Source organism: Xyrauchen texanus, chromosome 22 (assembly GCF_025860055.1).
Source record: "Xyrauchen texanus isolate HMW12.3.18 chromosome 22, RBS_HiC_50CHRs, whole genome shotgun sequence".
Lineage (NCBI taxonomy): Eukaryota > Metazoa > Chordata > Actinopteri > Cypriniformes > Catostomidae > Xyrauchen > Xyrauchen texanus.
In genome coordinates, this window is record NC_068297.1 from 41,085,007 (window position 1) to 41,104,632 (window position 19,626).

General features: G+C 38.7%; 1 protein-coding gene across 2 annotated transcripts in view; it reads right to left on the reverse strand.

Annotated features, from left to right (window-relative positions):
* LOC127662501 (steroid hormone receptor ERR2-like) overlaps positions 1 to 19,626 on the reverse strand; it is a 76,175-nt gene that overhangs the window by 40,335 nt on the left and 16,214 nt on the right. For both annotated transcript variants that reach the window (XM_052153702.1, XM_052153701.1), the window contains exon 2: positions 7,895 to 8,316. In XM_052153702.1, the coding sequence (XP_052009662.1) occupies positions 7,895 to 8,303 (409 nt within the window). In that variant the 5' untranslated portion in view covers positions 8,304 to 8,316. The remainder of the gene's footprint in view (positions 1 to 7,894; positions 8,317 to 19,626) is intronic.

Below are 19,626 nucleotides of genomic sequence, written 5' to 3' on the forward strand. Positions count from 1 at the left end.
ACATAAAGTTAGTCCTATTGTCCACGTACGTGTGTTCAACAGCGTGCCTTTTTGTGATAAATCCATGCAATTTTTAAAATGACCTATCGGCTGAAACTAGAGACTCTACACTTTTGACTCAAACAGGTTTTAATGTCAAAACTTCAGCTTGTTTCTTACAAATTGTAGTTTTGTTGCTGTTTCTCTGAAAGACAACCTTGGCTGAGATTGGCACCATGTTGTTTTGTCACATGACTTGGTGCGCTGAAAGTTTAACCCTTTAATGACAGCCCAGATTCTCCTGAACTAAGATCAGTAGGTTTAAAAAAAATGAAATTAAGCATAGCCTATATTGAAGCAAAAACGTATCGTCCATGCATGTGGAGTCTCACGAGGTTAACAGACTGATCAAATGAATTGCTCAACAGTATTAGCCTGTGATCGTGTGACATCACTGAAGACAATCGCAAAAATGTGTAGACTTTGTGATTTCTGTCTGTCCATAATTAATAACGCTATCCATCCATCCATACATCATCCATCCATCCATCTATCTATCATCTATCCATCTATACACCCATCCAACCAAATAATGGAAGAATATACATTTTTGGTGAACTATTCCTATAAAGTCACATTTCTGAAATTACATCTAAATGAATCTGGATATTAACAAAAAATAAAGAATGGTATGGTTCCGTGGTACAGTTGGTAATACCTTAGAAATATTTGGTACTCCAATAACTTTACTTTTGGAAACAAGGCAATTTCAAATTAAAATGGATTTTTAGGACATCTTAGATTCCCATTTTGCCCTCAAACAAGCTGCAACGTTTATAAATGATGCCCTCGCTTCATTAACCCAACAAATCGTTTCAGTTCATTTATAAAAGTTACATTTTCAAAATAAAAAGCTTTGGGATTGGAGAAGACAAACAAAGTTGTGTTTTTTTTTCCTACTCAACATTTATCTGCTTTCATTTCTGTGATGGTTTTTCAGGACCGCTGCCAGACCGTGGTTTGGGGAGAGACTCGGGTCATGTAAGTAAATTACAGTAAAATGAAAAGTCTTCCTCATCAAAATCTAAAGAGACTTTTACATGCTTACAGTCAATCTGTATTATTCCATAGAAGAAAGAGAGGCCGTATGTTTCATACGGTTCAGGAAGATCTTTGGGAGTCTCTTGGAGGTGTTTGGAGGTGATGGCTGGGTCGCTATGGTCATGAACGGATGCTGATTGGTTTAAAAAAGCTTTATAGTGGAAGACCTGGTAACTGTAGAGAGCACGAGCAGCAATCTTTCTCCTAAAGGGGTAAGACAACGGCAACTTTTACAGGGGACGGTCAAAACAAAGATCCTACAGTATTTGAATTAGAAAGTGAGACTGAAAGAGAGTGATGCCTTTTGTGAAGGGAAACTGCAAATCTGTGTTTTAAAAAGCTAGAAACATGCTCAAGTATGCAAATACTGATGTAAATGTTTGTCCAAAGTAGTGCAAGAGTGTAGTCCTGTAAACACACTTAAAACTGAAGTGTGTATGATCTGCATTAATGGCACCAAACCAAATTGCAAAAATAATGATTGTTCTTCATATGATTGTGTCTGTATTTGATCACATTTATATTTCAGTTCTAAAAAGACAAACACTTTTTTTCTTAATTTTTCTTTTTTGTTGTGTATGTGTTATACGTACAAATAATAATTTTTGCTCATGTTACGGCTGAATGCGAAATGAAAGGCTACTCCTTGTGTTTGGTGAACAGTAAACGAACGCTGAATAACAGTTAGGATCGTAACCCTCATCTCAACCCCGTTATTTACTTAATTAATCATGTCTAATCCTTGTCTCTTATCCTGCTTTTCCTTTTCTTCTTTTAAAAGCTCACTGTCTTCCCTTCTCTCTTTATCTAAACCTGCTCTCTCTCTTTCACTTTTCTTTTTTGCCTAAAATCGGCCCTCGTTTATCCCGAGACGTGCGTCTGATTATTATGCCATTAGTCGTCCGTCTCTTTGAAAAGAAAAGACTCTTCAATCCAAAGAAAGTCCTCCGTTTTTTCCCCTTTTTTCATCCCCCATTCAATGCCTTGGTTGAAATTACCCGGCGACGCGTGCCTGCGTTTCTAATTGCAGTGGTCGTCCCCAGAGACAAGCCCCTCCCCCTGGCCTAATGAAAAGGCTCGGCCTTAATTACTCCTGCTCAAAGCTGATTGTTATTGACAAAACTCCTGTGGCTCGGACAAACGGCTCGAGATTAGCTCCATTACAGGCAGAGCTCCAGAGGAGGAACACAGTGATTGGAGGGGGGATTACTATCTGACAATTCAAAGTGGGGGGCATCTACAGTGCTCCTGTCTGTCTTTCTTCCATGTAACTTTCCTCCCCTTTACTGGGGGCAGCTGTGGCTCAGGTGGTAGAGCGAGTTATCCACTAATCGCAGGGTTGGTGGTTTGATTCCCGGCCCACATGACTCCACATGCCGAAGTGTCCTTGGGTAAAACACTGAACCCAAAGTTGCTCCCAATGGCAGGCTAGCACCTTACATGCCATCATTGGTGTGTGAATGTGTATGTGAATGGGTGAAAGAGTCGCAGTGTTAGTCTCATTTTCTGCAGAGTGTTTTAAAAGAGATGCCAGTCTCCATCTACATTGTTGCTCACCGTATCTCCGGTGCTGTTGTTAAAATAACCGCATCTGGAACTCTATGTAGACTAATCAGGTCTAATGTGATGCCTCATGTATATTGTGAGGGAGAGAGGCAACACGTACGGAGCAGGGATGAAGCGTGTTCGGCGCTTGTGAAAAAGATGATCTAGCGTTGACCGCCCCTGAGTGCTTGTGGTGTGTATATCTGCTGTTTTGATGCACTGCTCACTAAAACTGTAGAAAAGTTAAGATGGACAACCGTTGTCATTATCTCGCAATCCGGATGGAACCAAGCCAGGTTCCGGACTTGGACCGTGGTCAGCTAATTGGTGACCGCTGGACAAGAGCATACATTTGAGCCATCAAAGAAATGAAGCAAAAGTGGCTACCTGAGCTGAACTTGCTCCTTAAATGCTGAGTTATAATAGTTGTCAGAGCCGCTGGTAAAAACGTTTATGTTAGATAATACGCTAACGTTAGCTAGCTAGCTATAGCGTTACATACATTATACATTGTTTTTCAAGACAAGCCGCTGGATATGTCAGTTGGCATAAGCAAGGAGACTGACAACTAACATCGTTAGCTAATTTAGCTAACGTTAGATTAACATTAATTATCAATGATAACTTCTGCAGTAACGTTAACTGTTTGCTGTAGTACACTGATAATGATAAAATTGTGTTTGTACTAGCGGATAACTGCAGTGGATACTGTAACGGTAACGTTACCAGGTGTTTCCAGTGCATGTGTGAGCATACACGCGTACAGCGGGGGGGACTGACTGACTGGGATGCTTTGCCGAAGCAACGGTGCAAAACACAACGTTAGAGATCTTTTACGTTATTATGAGATGTTCATTCATATCGGTTCATTATGAAACTGTGGCATGTAATTAATGGGAAACACTGATCATGAATGATTTTGAGCATCTGTGGGGGTTTAAAAACCGGACTCAAATATGTGACTTTAGGGACAGCGCGCATCTTTTGTCAACAGTGGGGATCATGGATGGGAGTGAGTGCAAATAGCAGTGTTTTAAACAACTGTGATGGTTTGCCTTCAGCAAGGTACATAGACTGTTTAAAGCTGATAAGACCGCGGCCAAAATCAACGTTCACTAAGCAGTATTTAAACACCTGACTGGCCGTTTGAGCATGCTGAGTGATGTCATGTTTGTCTAACCAATGGTCAGAGAGTTTTGCGAGGATGTGCGATTCATGCAGTCTGTTGAAGATGAATAAATACAGTAGGGCTGCAACAAGCAATTGAAGAATCTATCATGAAGATAGCCGACAGTGAATTTCATGATTGATTATTTCTGTCTGTGCACTGTGGCATAAAGAACCTCAGTCAGTGACATCACTTTATAGAAGTGACAAAAACACATTTCTAGAAAGAAATAACTTAGAAAATGGTGGATGCCACAAAAGGGTTAATCTCGTTAAAAATGCTTACATCAAGGTCATGATGCAAAATAACTTTTCATTAAACTACAAAAAGAGCGAGTGCGTGTGCATCAAAGTTAGCCAAACAGAGAAAAAGGTGCATTCATTTTGGCTAAACATTTATACATTCATTGATTATAAACTTTTTACATTTAAAAAAAAACTAACAATATTCCATATTTTATTACAACATTGACTCATCTTTATTAATATTAATTGTAAAAAGGGGTAATGCCTTTTTTATTATTTGAATGTTCTTTGAGGTTCACTTATAATATTAGTCACATTTTTTGCACACACAAAAAAAAACCCAGTCATATATTTGTAAAACATGATCATTTTTCACACTCATTTTTATTCATATTTTTACTCATATTTTTATTTTTATGGTGCTGCTTCTCCTTTAAGACTTGACAGTAAACGCCCACTGTTCTGATTGGCTCTCTGTTCTTGACTGACATGCTCTCCCACTGCTCACCACTACTGGGCGGGGCTACGGAAGTGATAAGCTAATGCAGGCGTTGATCAGATGCACATGTCTCACAGAAGCAGTGTCACAATGTGGAGGAAGAATGTCGAGAACGAGTCATTTTGGCAGCTTTGTTTCAACAAATGCTCTTTCTGCAGCGAGGAGGAAGTTTTGAGTTCTGAAACTTACAGTATGCTTTTATAGTACATGGCTTCTTCTATGATAAAAGGTCAAGGAAAATTTGATTGATAAATTACTCATCTCATGACCCCTGTAATGTTAACGTATGGTTGACATTTTATTTCATGTATAATATTTTGAAATTAACATTATTTAAGATAAAACGTTTTAATGTTTTCGATGACTTCTCCCCTCTGGAAAAGTTGTTCATTATATGGGCTACTGTGCATATTAAACGACTAAAAGCTATGATGATTTATTTATAGAAATAAACAGTATGCATGTGTTGCGTGTCACAGGGAATAAAGTGATTTTCTCTTTGTCCTTAATCAGTTATTTAAAGACATCATCAACAGCTTTCACAGCACATTATACTTTCACAATGTTACGTATAATTTTCCCAGTCCACTCAAACTTGATTACATCAGCAGAAAATAATAATGATTTCAGAGGCAGAATGAGTTATTACATGTTAATAAAATGTAATTTTGTTTTACAGAATAACGTGCATTTCATTGTGCAGAGTAAGACCAAGGAAGTAAATAGGGTCATGTTTCTTTAAGGTCATTATATATTGTGTCTCTTACACAGAAGGTCTACAAGAGGAACGTTGTTTGCATTCCAGCTGCATTAGATCAAACTCTTTCTGTACCGTGGTAAGAATAGACAGTTATTTTTATATCACAGTGATGCAATAAGAACTATTTCAACTTTCTGGTCAGTGTGGTCATGTTATCGTATGTCTCTGTAACAGTAAATCTCATATAGGCGATCAGATGGATTGATTACTGGCGCCACACCATATTGCCATGTCAATAATCCACTTCCTCCATTCAGTCTAATGGGACATTGCTGACAGTTGACCATTCTCAACAATGTGACAATCATTATTCATAGTTGAAAATGTATTAATGAAGTAATTCCATAGTGACATATCTCTATACATATTGTCTATATGGAGAGTAGCACATCTATACAAATAAATCTGAGAGACGTTTGCTCTTGATTTGTTTTCCGTCCCATGATCTGGTCTTTCTCTTCCTGACAGAGACTTGGAACAATGCAGGTGAATTGAACTCACTCACTGAAGCATCTCTGTTTCTGCTGTTTCATAACATTGAGTCTTCTCAATTTAGTCTGGGAATAGATGGGTCGGTGTCTTGTTTCAACAATACATGTAATAATATTCTGAACTCTGAACTCTATTGCTCCTTTTAAAACTGTAACACCTAAAGCTAGACTTCAGTCAAGGCTCAATACTGATATCCGTATACTTAAACAAAAGTGGTGGATAGCAGAAAGTGGAAAAGAGAGGATGTGGAAAAAGATGAGCTTCAGGGATCTTATGATATATTTAAAGATTGCATGATTTTTTACAGGCACTTTGTTAAAGCAGCCAAGGGTCAATATTTTTCAGATTTTATTTCGAAGAATTCTCAGTCACAAAGTTCTGTTTCGCACAATAAATACAGAACTCAATCCTGCCCTTGACATATTTCCTGATGAATCCTTGACAGCATGTGAAAATGTTCTATATTTCTTCAAAAGCAAGATTGATACCATTAAACCTAGTAAACCTTTTTTTTTTTTTTTATCTTGATCCTGGTCATGATCAAGCTCTTTCTGGTTCCTTCACTACTTCTGCTCATTTAGTGGCATTTGAGCCCGTCACTCTCTCTCTCTCACTTGGTGGACATTGTCCAATATCTGGATGTTGTCGGCCCTTGCCTTTTGGAAATAGTGAACAGTAGTTTAGTGAACAGAACAGTCCCGTTTGGTTTTAAACATGCTGTGGTGCAACCCGTCCTTAAAAATTCTGGTCTTGATCCCACAGTTTTAAAGAAGTATAGGCCAATTTTGAAATTGCCTTTTTTATCAACAATATTGCAGAAAGTTGTTTTTCCTTCAGCTTTCTGCCGTTTTAAACCAAAATAGTATCTTTGCTAAATTTCAATCAGGTTTTAGAGCACAACACAGCACAGAGTCTGCTTTCCTTAAAGTGTCGAATGACTAGATTCTGGAGACTATCTTAGTGCTCCTTGATGTAAGTGCGGCCTTGGACACTATAGATCATGGTGTTCCCCTAGATCGCTTAAGTCAGTGGGTGGAGATTCAGGGGATTGCACTAAAGTGGTTCTCTTCCTATCTGAAGGAGAGAGCATTCTCTGTTGAAATTGGGAATGACTCATCCTCCTCTGTGTCTGTCTCTTGCGGTGTTCCCCAAGGCTCTATTCTCGGCCCGGTTTTGTTTTCTATATATAAGCTTCCATTAGGTTCTAAATCTGTGAAACATACAAAATTGCATACCACTGTTATGCTGATGATACTCAGCTGTATCTCCCTTTGAAGCCATGTGATAATTCTACTTGAAATTCTCTGTTTGACTGTCTTGAGGATATTATAAGATGGATGTCTGTCAACTTTCTCCAGATCAATGAATCAAAATCTGAAGTAGTTGTGTTTGGCCAAACAATTAATCAAATATCTTGGAACACTTTCCACCAACTTAAATACTCAGGCGAGGAATCTGGGTATTATTTTTGATTCAGTGGTAAAAAAGTGGCTTTTTCCAATTCCGGGCCATCGCTCAAATAAAACACTTTCTGCCATTCAAAGATCTGGAGACTGTTATTCATGCTTTTATTTTGTCAAGACTGGATTATTGTAACTCATTGTGTTTGGGCATTTCAAACACTTCATTATTACATTTACAGTTAGTGAAAAATGCTGCAGCTAGTCTCCTGACTGGCACCAGGAAGCACACTAGTATTTCTCCTGTGATGGCTTCAATTTAAAGTGCTTTTGACTGTTTTAAGGGTCTGCATGGGCTTGCACCTGATTACATTTCTGAACTTTTATATATCAAATATCAATATCAAACCACTAGACCACTAAGAACTTCATAGAGCCTGCTTTTGAGTGTCCCCAAGTCTTGTTTAAAATCAAAATGGGATCGTACCTTCTCTGCTGCAGCCTCTCGCCTTTGAGAATAGTTTGTCCCTTTTAAATCTCAGTTGAAGGCTCATCTTTTCTCTATTGCCATTGCATTTATTCTTTGGTCAACATGTGTTGTTTTTAAACGTGCTATAGAAATAAATGTGACTGATTGATTGATAATTATGATCAATAGTAATAGTGAAACTTTCATTTGCAAACACAATACAGCAGAATAAATACCTTGTATTGTTCTCTTGAAAAAGGCTTTGCACGCCTCACAGGACGCCACGCCATAGTGGTAGCCCGACGCGATGTCTCCACACACCAGGCACAAGCGTTTAGGGATGGAATTGAGCATGTACTCGCATTTGATGGATCCTGGGTCATCCAGTAAAGTGCTGGAACAGTCCTCGTAACGTTTGCGGCATGCGTTCGCTGCCGCGCCTAACGGCCCACCGGTCGTGAACATGGGAGGAGAGTCTAGGCCGTTGGAGTGGCTGTTGATTGCGCTGGCGTAGCTGCCACTGGCGTCGGAGTGAGCGCCTGGACTGGGGTGACTGGCGGTGTCCACCAGAGACGAGGGACTTGACGGTTCAGTCTTTATATAGGAGCCACAGCTGGATGGCATGTGCCGCTCTTCAACGGCCATTCTGTTCAACAGCCTAAAACACAGAGAGAGAGAGAGAGAGAGAGAGAGAGAGAGAGACACACAAGTGAGACTGGTGTTCAGCGCTCAAACCTTCAGTCAGATGCGCATGTGTTTAAGGTCAACTTCTGCTTGAACTCAGTGTTTGGAGTGGATGTCACAGGAGTGAAATGTAACAGATATACACTCAGTCTTCACACCATCACTGGCCTTATGAGACTTCAGTTTGAAGGTGTCAGGTTGTTCCTGTTGCATGACAGGAGAGGAAGTGTGCATGCACTTTTGAGCTCTCTGAAGATGCGGCCATTGGGGGTGTAATGGTTTATCGTGGCACGATACATCACGGTTCAAAAATGTGACGATGCACATCGTTGAGATTGGAACATTTTTTTTTGTCATTCCTGTCAAATATGAAAGATGGCGCTACAGTGAATAAGGTCCATATAAAGTAAATCATTGTGCACAAGTGTGAAATTAACAAAAGTCTAATTGGCTATTTAAAAAAAGGTATGAACCCTTCAATATGTTCCATCTAAAATTCCTGTTTCATAAAAGCATGTCAACACAGCAGAAAAAACTGCACTTGTCAAGCAAACTCTTCAAAAACATGTAATATTATAAATGCAGGTTTGTTTTTAAAATGTGTATATGAATATTAAGTTGCCCATTTTCTAGAGTCATTACGGTAATAATTCTGACTCGTTGCACTGTGAGCACGGAGAGGATAAAGAGACTGCAAATGGGTATAAAAACGAATGAAACAACAAATAAACATGCAAATACAAATCTGAGTATATGTGATGATGTAACGTGAGTCGTGACAATCAGACGTTGTGTGGAGCGATAGAGACAGTTTGAGCGATCTTAAGCACTTTCAACTTCACGGCCTTCAATATGCTCACTCTCAATCAAACATGTGCGCTCTCAATATCTCATCGGTCACTCATCTCAGCACTATTCTGTGAGGATCCCTATTTAAATCAGATCTCAATACCACTAATAACAGATATAACTCTTTAACCTTTAATAACGGCACCGTGTCTTCAAACATTGGCTTTATAATTAGTGATTTGTATTGCAACTAAACACCAAAGGCAGTAAACATATCATAAATACTTATGATTCCTCACAGGAGCAGTTTTGGAGCTAATAATAGACAACTTTCTTATTTTTGAACATATCTCTGCTGTGTGTGATGCTCTCATGGTTTTTATTGCTTACAGTATGTCACAATGACCTTTGATCTTTATAACTATTCAAAACAGTTTCAAAACAATTCATGTTAGCAATTCACAATTAATGTCATTTTACTGTGTGGGGCATAAACATAACTGCACAATATAACTTGCAAAAGTGTGGCTAAAGGTGATCGGTATCAGCCTCAAATTTGCTGATCGTGCACCACTAATTATAAGATTCACATTTCTGCCTTTAAACCCACTAAAAACTGGCCCCATTGACTTTCATTGTAAGTGCCTCACTGTGACTCGATTTGTGCTTTGTTAAAGAAAAGAAGGGACAAGTATAAATTATTTTTCATGGTAATCAACATTATGCAACAAAATCTGTCAACTAATCTTAACTTGTTTTGAACCTGTAATGTTCCTTTAATCACCTGGATTCTCTTCCATTCTTCGTGCTGCATATAGATTGTTTTAATGCAAGAATGTGTTCTGTGTGAATGACCCCCTGCACAGAGCTGATCAAAAGCTCTGCAACTATGTGGAGCAAGAGTCAAGCTCAAGAGCACAATTCACCCGTTCACAGATAACACAACCTGAGATTAAACCGACCACACTTCACCAATAACCGAACATCCCCCACTGCTGGTGGTCAAAAGGAACGTTAATTCAGGACATGTTCTTGCATTCAAAAACCAGACGGAAGAGCAGAAAGCAGAGGTCTCGGGACACTTTTTTTTAAGAACTGTTTTAACTTGACACACCATCTGTGTGTACATAGACGGAATGCAAGGGCACGTCCTTAGTGAATGCCCCCTTAGGTAATTTTAAGTTGTAGGTCATTTTAGCCCAGAAAAGCATAGACGGATACACGCTTCAAAAAGTTAGAAATAAGTATACCGTCACTATTTTCAACATACTATAATTGGGGACCAGAGGTGTGTAGAAACGCACTACATTTACTCTGTTACCTTAACTTGAGTACATTTTTTGAGTGCATTTTACTCTTACTCAAGTACATTTCATATTATCTTTTTTTTTTAAACTTTTACTTCATTCCATTATTGTTTTTAATTAAATACGTTTTGTAATAAATACGTAATTTATTGAGAGATTTTTGAATGGGACTTTATGACAGCGGAGCTTTGCAGTTGCACTCTGTCACTCGAGTCGAGCCCACAACAGCAGCAGCAATCACTCAAAACAAACACTTTTGTAATGCAATGCCTTCATTTTACACCAAGACAAGTGGATATTTCGAGATAAGATTTTCAGCTCCAACTTAAGAAAATATGTTGCGGTGAGTTCGGGCGATTGTGATAACGTGAGCTGGTCGGTGTTGTGGTGAGGGTCATTGTCAGTGTGATTCTGTAACTACAGGCTCTTATGACCTCAGTTTCTAAGTATACATTTTTATATCAGTGCTGACATATATCAGTGCCTACTGTATAAATCTATGTAAACATCTGCATTAATAGTAAATGCAGTTTCTCTGTGTGCGTCACAGCTGGAACACATCTTTCACATGAACACTGCGACGAGTTAACAATGAGATTCATTATACCTACTGTACAATGAACAGTCTAGGATTTTGTGATCGTACGATGAATAGAATTTTTTTAAATGGTTGTAGAAAACAAAACTTTTGGTTTCAATATTGTCAGAAACTGCATCAGTTTTATTTAGAAAAGACACTGCAAATTAAATAATTTCAGACCACAAAAGGTTGCAGCCTTATTCATAAAACACGAGCAGTAAGCCAGTAAGCAGCGCAAAGCAATTCTAATTAAAATCAGTGAGCTGTCTACATCGCAAACAATCCAACATTGGGGGATTGTTCTTTAATGTAGCAGTGATCAGGATGTGTTGTGTCATGACACTTGTAGCATGTAGTGTAGAAGGTGTATAGCAGGAGTATTGACCAAATTGTGAAATTTTCACCATTTTAATCCCCTTTTTACCTTTTTATGAATTTCTGAAAGTACAAGTAGTGATGTCAAAATCAGCACTGAGTCAGTACTAAAATAAAACAAGATGTCACAATACCAGTAGTACAGAGCAATGACTAGTAAAGAGTTTAATAACCATACACAGTCTGACTGACACACGACTGCTTCCAAATGCTCACACATTAATTTGACATATTTTGGGGAAACAATAAATGTACATTTAAGAGACGTGTGCTTAAAGTGAATGTGTAAAGCAGACCGATCATACACTGGAAATTGCACAGAATCATGGCGGCTGTGTGTTATATGAGATGACAGACCACAGCACTCATGCACTGTTAAGCGCACAACACATGCAAACTATACATTTATATAAATCATAGCATATGCGTTTTAATGATCACACCGGGCCATGTAGTGAACTGTTTATCTGGACTCGTGAAGCTTCTGTCAAAAACATACGTCAAAATAAATACTCATTTCAAAATAAAAGCTAGATGCCTGAAATGGAAGAAATTGCAAGACAGATATATTATAACTGTAAAGTAAAATGTAATATTCACTGTAGCAGTAATAAATCATAATAATGATTAATAATAATAATAATAATAACAGCAATAGATTACGCAATATATCACAAGCAAGAGTGCTGTTGTTGAATAACAGTTTGGTTGAAAAATGCGTGTGATAAAAAAATGAAATTATTCTATATTCATTCATAATTTGATTAGACACTATTTGATGATGACATTTTATTAAACTTTAAAACATGGAATTGTACACAATAAAATACAATTCCAAAACACAGGATTTCGGAAAATATTAAATTGTACTTCAAATGTACTTCACTGTTTAACTTACGTGCATTTTTTTTTTATTTAGTGTGTTCAGAGGCATTTTACTATATTAGCATATTTTAGCTCTGGTACTGAGAACCGTGAAACATCTCTAATACACCCCCCCCCCGGTTTGCTTGCAGACTTCTTTCAGACAGCCTCTTTCTCTGAATGATTTAATTGTAAGTGTGGGTGACACAGGGTTCAAGGCCAGGGGTCTAAGGTCAACCTTATTTTTTTTCTGTGGCTTCCCGTGCCTAGGGCCGCATTAAGGTGGTCCTAGACCCCGGAGCCTTTTCACTCAATGATCATGCGCTAAACGGACGGGTTTAGACATTGTGCACCCTCTCTGTGTTTACATCAGCTTCTCCCGCAGAACACATTTACATACGCACCCTCCCATGAACGTCAATGGGAGAATACCGTGACTGGGCAAACTACGGTTTCATGGCCGGTAAAAAATATTTATGGTACATTTTAAGTTTAACCCACTACTGGCAGATGTGACAAAAAGAGAATTTTAGGCCCTGGTGGTTTATCTTGAATTCAGTACCAGCCCTCCCTATACACACCCTACCCTGATCTGCCAGGGGGCCCCAATGCTGTCAAAGACATCATAAGTAGCCTAGTACTGGTATTTCTTGTCATGCAAACATGACCATAACAGTAAAAATGTTAGAATATTTAATATGCAAACCGGAGTTTCCACAACGAATTTTGGTGCTTGTCAATGTGTCCGGGAATTAAAAAAAAAAAATAGCATATTTTTTTAGATTGTAATGAAGCACATACCTGTTCAATCACACAGGCTCAGCTGAATATGTCATGTCAATACTTCAATAAACAATATCCATTCGAAATGTAGTCCAAAGTTTGCACATTTAGAGAAATATTGATGGATTCTCATTTTATGTTGTTTGTTTAAGCTACTATGAATCTGCTCTGTGAGAAAAGTTTAAGAGATAGGAGGATCATTTTGGGGGTTATGATCACTGACAGGAGGGCCCCAAAACTGCTTAAATTACAACATCGAATGTACAGTATATGATAAAAATGACACGCCAACAGTTAAGAAAAACCCTCTAGGCGTCTCTTAAGTTATATTCAACGTTCTTAATTCAATCATTCTAAGATTGAAATATTTAGCAATTTGCTTTATGGCGCTTCTGAATAAAGATAAATGGTAATGCACCTTTCTGCACATTCATGTTATTTATTAAAAGCTATATATTAGAGACATCAGCATATAGGGCAATTCCATTTAGGCTTTATTTCTAAACTTCAAGTGGAGCTTAACCCCAGGTCAAAGGAAACATTGAAGGTGACACTTAGCATAATTGCATAAATGTCTGACTGCTCTGTGTTCAAATATAAAACCTGCGCTCAGCAGAACCGCTACAGCGGTCACAATGACATGTTACACTGCTGTGTGAGAACTGAAGGCTTCTATGCTGTTATATTGATATTATTCAAGACTTATACACTCTGTTTACAAAATATGACATATATTGCTCAAATGTGAATTATTGACAATATTACAAAATAAAAGACATTGCAAAAATAAATATTGATTTGAGTTTAAATAATTTTATGTTAGATAAAGTGAGTGCATAGTGCTACAAGTTCTGAGACATGAAACTTGCACAATGTTCAATTGACAAACAATGAGATAACTTCAATTAAATGCTTTCAAGTTACATGCTCTACATTAGTGGGTCATAATTGATCGCATGACCAAAAAAGGGGTTGCAGGTCTGTTCTGATAGGGTCACAGACAGCAGAGAAATAATCAATGGTTAATGCAAATGATAAAAATAGAGATAGACCGATATATCGGTGTGGTGAAGTGTGGCTGGGAGAGGAAGAACTGTAAAGATTGACACCTGTAGGAAATAACCTCTAACAGATGTTTTGTGTTGCAGTGGAGCTGGAGCGGGATAAAAGGCTAATCCAAACCGCCGGAGGAGAGAGAGAGAGAGAGATAGAGAGAGAGACGCACGCAGCAGAGTTGAGCTGTGTGTTTATTTGTTGTGCTGAAAAGAAAACCATTTGTTTTGACATTTGTTTAACCATTTGTTTAAAAATAAAGTCTTACGTTGGACATTTACCCCTCGCTTCCTCCTTAAGTAGAGAACTAGAGATCTGTTACAGCGGTGCCGAAACCCAGAATAAGGAGGCCTCACCGGCATCGACCAAGCCCAACATCAGGCTCTGCTTGAGCTGCAGGTGGAACAGGAGCAGCGGTTCTAGGTGCTCTTCCAAGCTCAAACAGAGGGCCGGCAGGTGCTACAGAGCTTGGTACACCAGGAGGGGTCTTCAGCTGCGACCCCAGACCCACCTATGGCCGTGCCGCACATCATGCTGACAAAGACTGGAGCTCAGGACATCCTGGAGGAGTTCCTTGAGCTCTTTGAGTGGACGGCTGGAGCATGGAAGTGGCCCAGCACTCAGTGGGCAGCCCGCCTACTGCCATTGTTGTCCAGGGAAGTCCAACTCTCAACCCGACAACTCCCCAAACTGGTTCCCCATTCACCATGGTCCGTTCTTCCCTAACCCTCTCTGCTCTTCCCCACAGGATGGTGAATCCGCTGCCACAGGTGTGGTCGTGAAGTCTGGGCTGGTCTCCTGGAGCTGAGGGGAACCTGGACATTTCCCAGACCGATGCCCCACGATGGATGCAGAGACATTGTTTCGGATCCCCAACACGCCACAGGCCACCCCTGATAGGGCAGGAGCCTACCTGATACCTGTGAGTGTTAAGGGGGGTAGAAAAATAGAAGATTCCCACAGTGACTGGTCCAGTCCGGTGGTGCTGGTTCCGAGAGTGACAGCTTGGTCCAGTTTTGTGTGGAATATAGAAAAGTCAATGCAGTGTCTAAATTTGATGCATACCCAATGCCTTCGATTGATGAACTGCTCGGTCAGCACAGCTTGCTTTTATTCGACACTGGATTTAACGAAGGGATATTGGCAGATCCCCTTAACTCACATGTTCCGTGAAAAGATAAAATTTCCATACCGTTTGGATTACACCAATTCGTGACGCTACCGTTCGGTTTGTTCGGGGCCCTGACTACGTTTGAGCGGCTCATGGTCAGGTGAAATACATATATAAATACATACATAGGTGTGTGTGTGTGTGTGTGAGTGTATTTCTGCCGTGTTTATAGTTAGAAGTCCAGCACTATGCAACACATATTTTTTCTGGTTATTATTGGGATTTTGTTAATAAACTGATAAACCACAAATGCCATTTTATTTATTTTGCACTCTTGTAACCTCAATGTCTGTACCCGTAACAGTATGGAAACTAAAACATTTAATAAATACAATTTAATAAAGTTAAACTATAGGGTGAGTAATTGGTTATTGTCTCTTTTCACCACCTTAGTTATCAATATTGGCAAAATCCAAAGATTGGTAGATCTCTAAATAAAATGTACAAACTTTTGAATTTTTCCCATATCTTTTGTTGTTGATGTCAAAGTATGTGCGTCCAGTCGACCTCCTCTGTCAAATGAGCAATTTCATCTGTCACTTATAATTAATATAATTAATAATTGTGCTGTCGGCGTTACCGCATGTGATTAAAAAAGTTTAACGCATACATTTTTCTTAATCGCGATTAAAACTTTTACCTTAAAACAGCATTAACCAACACTTCTAGGGAGGGCGGAACCTTTGTAATGTGTCCGCCCGGAGGCATTACACTGACAGACATGCCACAAACACACACAACATCACTTCCTTGAAATGGAGAAAGGAACTCTTAACGCTATTTGCTGTACAAAAAAGCCTCGATGAGACCCATGTAAGGTGCGTTTTAATTACCACAGAACACAGAATGAGATGTTTTTGTCTGCAAGTACAGAGTTCACAGCAGCGTTTAACTTTGGCTTTGACACTCTGATGTGAATCATGAATGCAGCTTCATGGTTGCTACATGAAAACAGATAGTCACAGCCTACTGGCTGATTAATATAGTAGAGGATGAGAGTTTAAGATATTTAATTCCCATTGAAATGTATATGCAACCTAAGCGGGGACTGGTTCTTTCAATAAGTCAAGCTCCCATGTAGACTTTAGAAACAGTTAATGTTTCTTGAATTGGTGTTACATATTGTTTTGCTCTCTATCTTAAAACGGGAATAAATGCATTTTGACAGGAAAAGAAGTGTATATATATATATATGTCAAATTTCAGCATTTTCGAAATTATGAGATTAATCGCGATTTAAAAAAATGAAGCTACTGACAGCACTAATTACAACACATGACCAAGTGTTTGATCCATGTGTAATCACAATTGCTGTTGTTTATGCATTTACTAAATGTAAAGTTTCCAATTCAACATATGTCACATTAATTTTGGGCCTTTGCAGTTCATGGTAATATTTATACGTTTCAATATTTTGGTAGTGTCAAAAGCGACTTAAAGTGCATTTATTACAGGGACAATCCCCCCAGAGCATCCTGGAATTAAGTGCCTTGCTCAAGGACACAATGGTGGTGACTGTGGGGATCAAACCAGTGACCTTCTGATTAACAGTTATGTGCTTTAGCCCACTACACCACCACCACTCCCAATGTAATGTTGGGATACCACATGACATCCAGTATAAAATATGGATCCTGAAGCAAAACCAGTTCAGAAACACTAAAGACTTTATTCAACCTGCTGGGTTTGTGTTCTCTTATGTGTCACCTCGTCTTGCTGTCATTCCTGCGGCAGGTGGAGTCAATGAACCCTTCCTTTCGTCTGACTAACCCCACCACCCTTTGCTTTTGTTCACTGTGCCCCCATTTAAATTCATGCTGAGTGGAGCCCACAAAGAATCATGTTCGGCTCTAATCTGATTCCAGTAGGCCATACTAACAGAATTTCAGCCGCTGTAATATAATTGCATCTCCGCCACAGCACTGGACGAGAGTTAGCATGAAGATCTCATGCCGTGTTCCTGAAGAACTGAAGAGGCTTCTCTGCAGTCTATGATACTAGTAAAGTGTGTTACAGGTTTGAGCGGAGATGTTTCCAACCAAAATCCTTCAATGCAGTAGTTTGTTTAGTATTTTTAGCTATAACTTTGTTATAGTTTAAGACACAAAAAGAAAACTAAACTAAACAAAAACATGGCAAGCTACATTAAACTGCCTTCTAATGTACTGTAATATATAAATAGTTCACTGTAATAAAAAACAGATTATTGTTCCCAATATTTGTGTGTTGTATATTTGTATTTGTAATGCTGTTAGCTTAGCAACATCCTAAAGCCATTGGTTGAGCAACTGAAACTTTAAATGTATCATCAGAAGTTTATCTATAGACCATTTCAAGGATTATTCATCTGTTTGAGGAAGTGACTTCTAGAACATTTCCTACTAGTTGTTGAACTCATTCAAAACAACAGCGAGAGGTGCGTCATTCATAGTGACTTTAACACCATTAACATTAATAATGTTAACACGATTGTCACAAAATGTCTTTATTAAAATGTGAATCATGTTGTTCGGTGGCTGGATGCTCTTAAATTAAAGTGTTTAAATCTCTGAAATAACAACCACAAATGGACGCATGATCCGCTGCAGTGAAGCGAGACGTCTGGATGCGTGCAGGACAACTGCAGCACACGTCTTATCTCTGGTAGGCGAACAAAATGTATGCCAAATGTGGGTTTGATCGGTAGAGCTCTAAAAGTAACTATGATCACTCCCATTATAATCAATGAAGCTGCGCAAGTTATTTACTATACATTTAGTCATTTAGCAGATGCCTTTATCCAAAACGACTTGGAAATTAGGAACTCCAAAAAAGAAATCCTTCCCTTGTCCACAGGTCACACGGATAGCTTCATTGATTATAATAGAAGCGTTCCAGTATTCCCGATCTCTCCACTGAGGAAATCATTGTGAACATCTAAACTATGATAGTTTCATTGCCTCTCTTGCGTAGATGCTCAGTATCAACAACACGTCTGGATAAGTCAATTCAGGTAACGTTTGACGATATTTGAGGAAAATATGTTAACTCAGAGCCTTATTTAAAGGATCCGGTAATGGAACTGGAAGTGCTCCCAGGCAAGTAGCATTCATTTCCTTGATATAGTTTACATCCTTGAAATGGTTTATATAGGACACCTAAAGTCATTTTTTTCATGTGGCGACATGTGTGGAATATTTCTCATTTTAAACTATCAAAACAATAAAAAAATGTCAGTTGTGTGTATAGTACGGTTATACAGTATAATAACACCAAACTCTACATGTGTGTAATGTCCTGTAATATCTACCTATTTATAAAGTTACCACGCGAGACCGATGAAGAAACATGGAGTCATGTGAAAATACAGATCGCAATGTTTCCCAAACAACACTTTAAGGGCTTTAACTCAAAGCAGAGTTCAGTTTTTCATTGTTTTGGTTGCTTAAAGACATTGCTTGCTGCATTAATATAGATTTCAATTATCTGCTCCAAACATGCAATCAGATTTTAGAGCGAAAACTATCTATTTTATAATATTTGATGTTGTTTTGTGTTGTTATATATTCATTTGAAAAGGTATTTCATTCATTGGATTATCCAATTATACCTACCTTTGCCACATGGTTATTTTATAAAGGTTAAATTTCCTGCATATAACTATATTGTCATATAAACTATTTCAATTAAACAGCATGACTCAGTACAGTACAGCATCAACATGTTTTTCTTTACGGAACTGACAAGAAAGTTAAAAGCCCAACAGAATGAGTGAATCATCATAGAGTCATTGGGTTCATGATTGTCTCTCTCTCACACACACACACACACACACACACACACAAACAGACAGACACGAGCTCCGCTGTGCAGACGGGGCACTATCTGATGCCCCAGTGGGGCGGAGGGGAGACCGGTCAGAGGACCCCAGCTGATGGGCTGATAAAGGAACAGCCAGCGGAAGAGGAACTCAATTAACTCATGACATGCTCACGGGTCGCAGTTGGTCCTCATTGGTTTGTCCACGCGACATTCTCCCCTGTTAGTACCCTGCGTTAGTCACACAGTCAGGTTGGCACGCTGGGCTCATTTAACAAATCTAACAGACATGTTTAAAGGAATATGTCATCATTCCCTCACCCTCACGTCATTCCAAACTGTATTCTTTTTTCTTCCATGAAACACAAAAGGTGAATTTATGAATAATATCCTGGCGGCTCTTTTCCTTATAATGAAAGTGAACTGGAAGTGGTGCTGTCAACCAATACAAAGAATTCTAAAGAAATTAAAGAATCATTAATGTCATTTATATGACTAAATCAAATATGCTGCAGGAATGTAATTGACATCAAATCTGAAAAATCAATTTCCAGCAAAAAACAA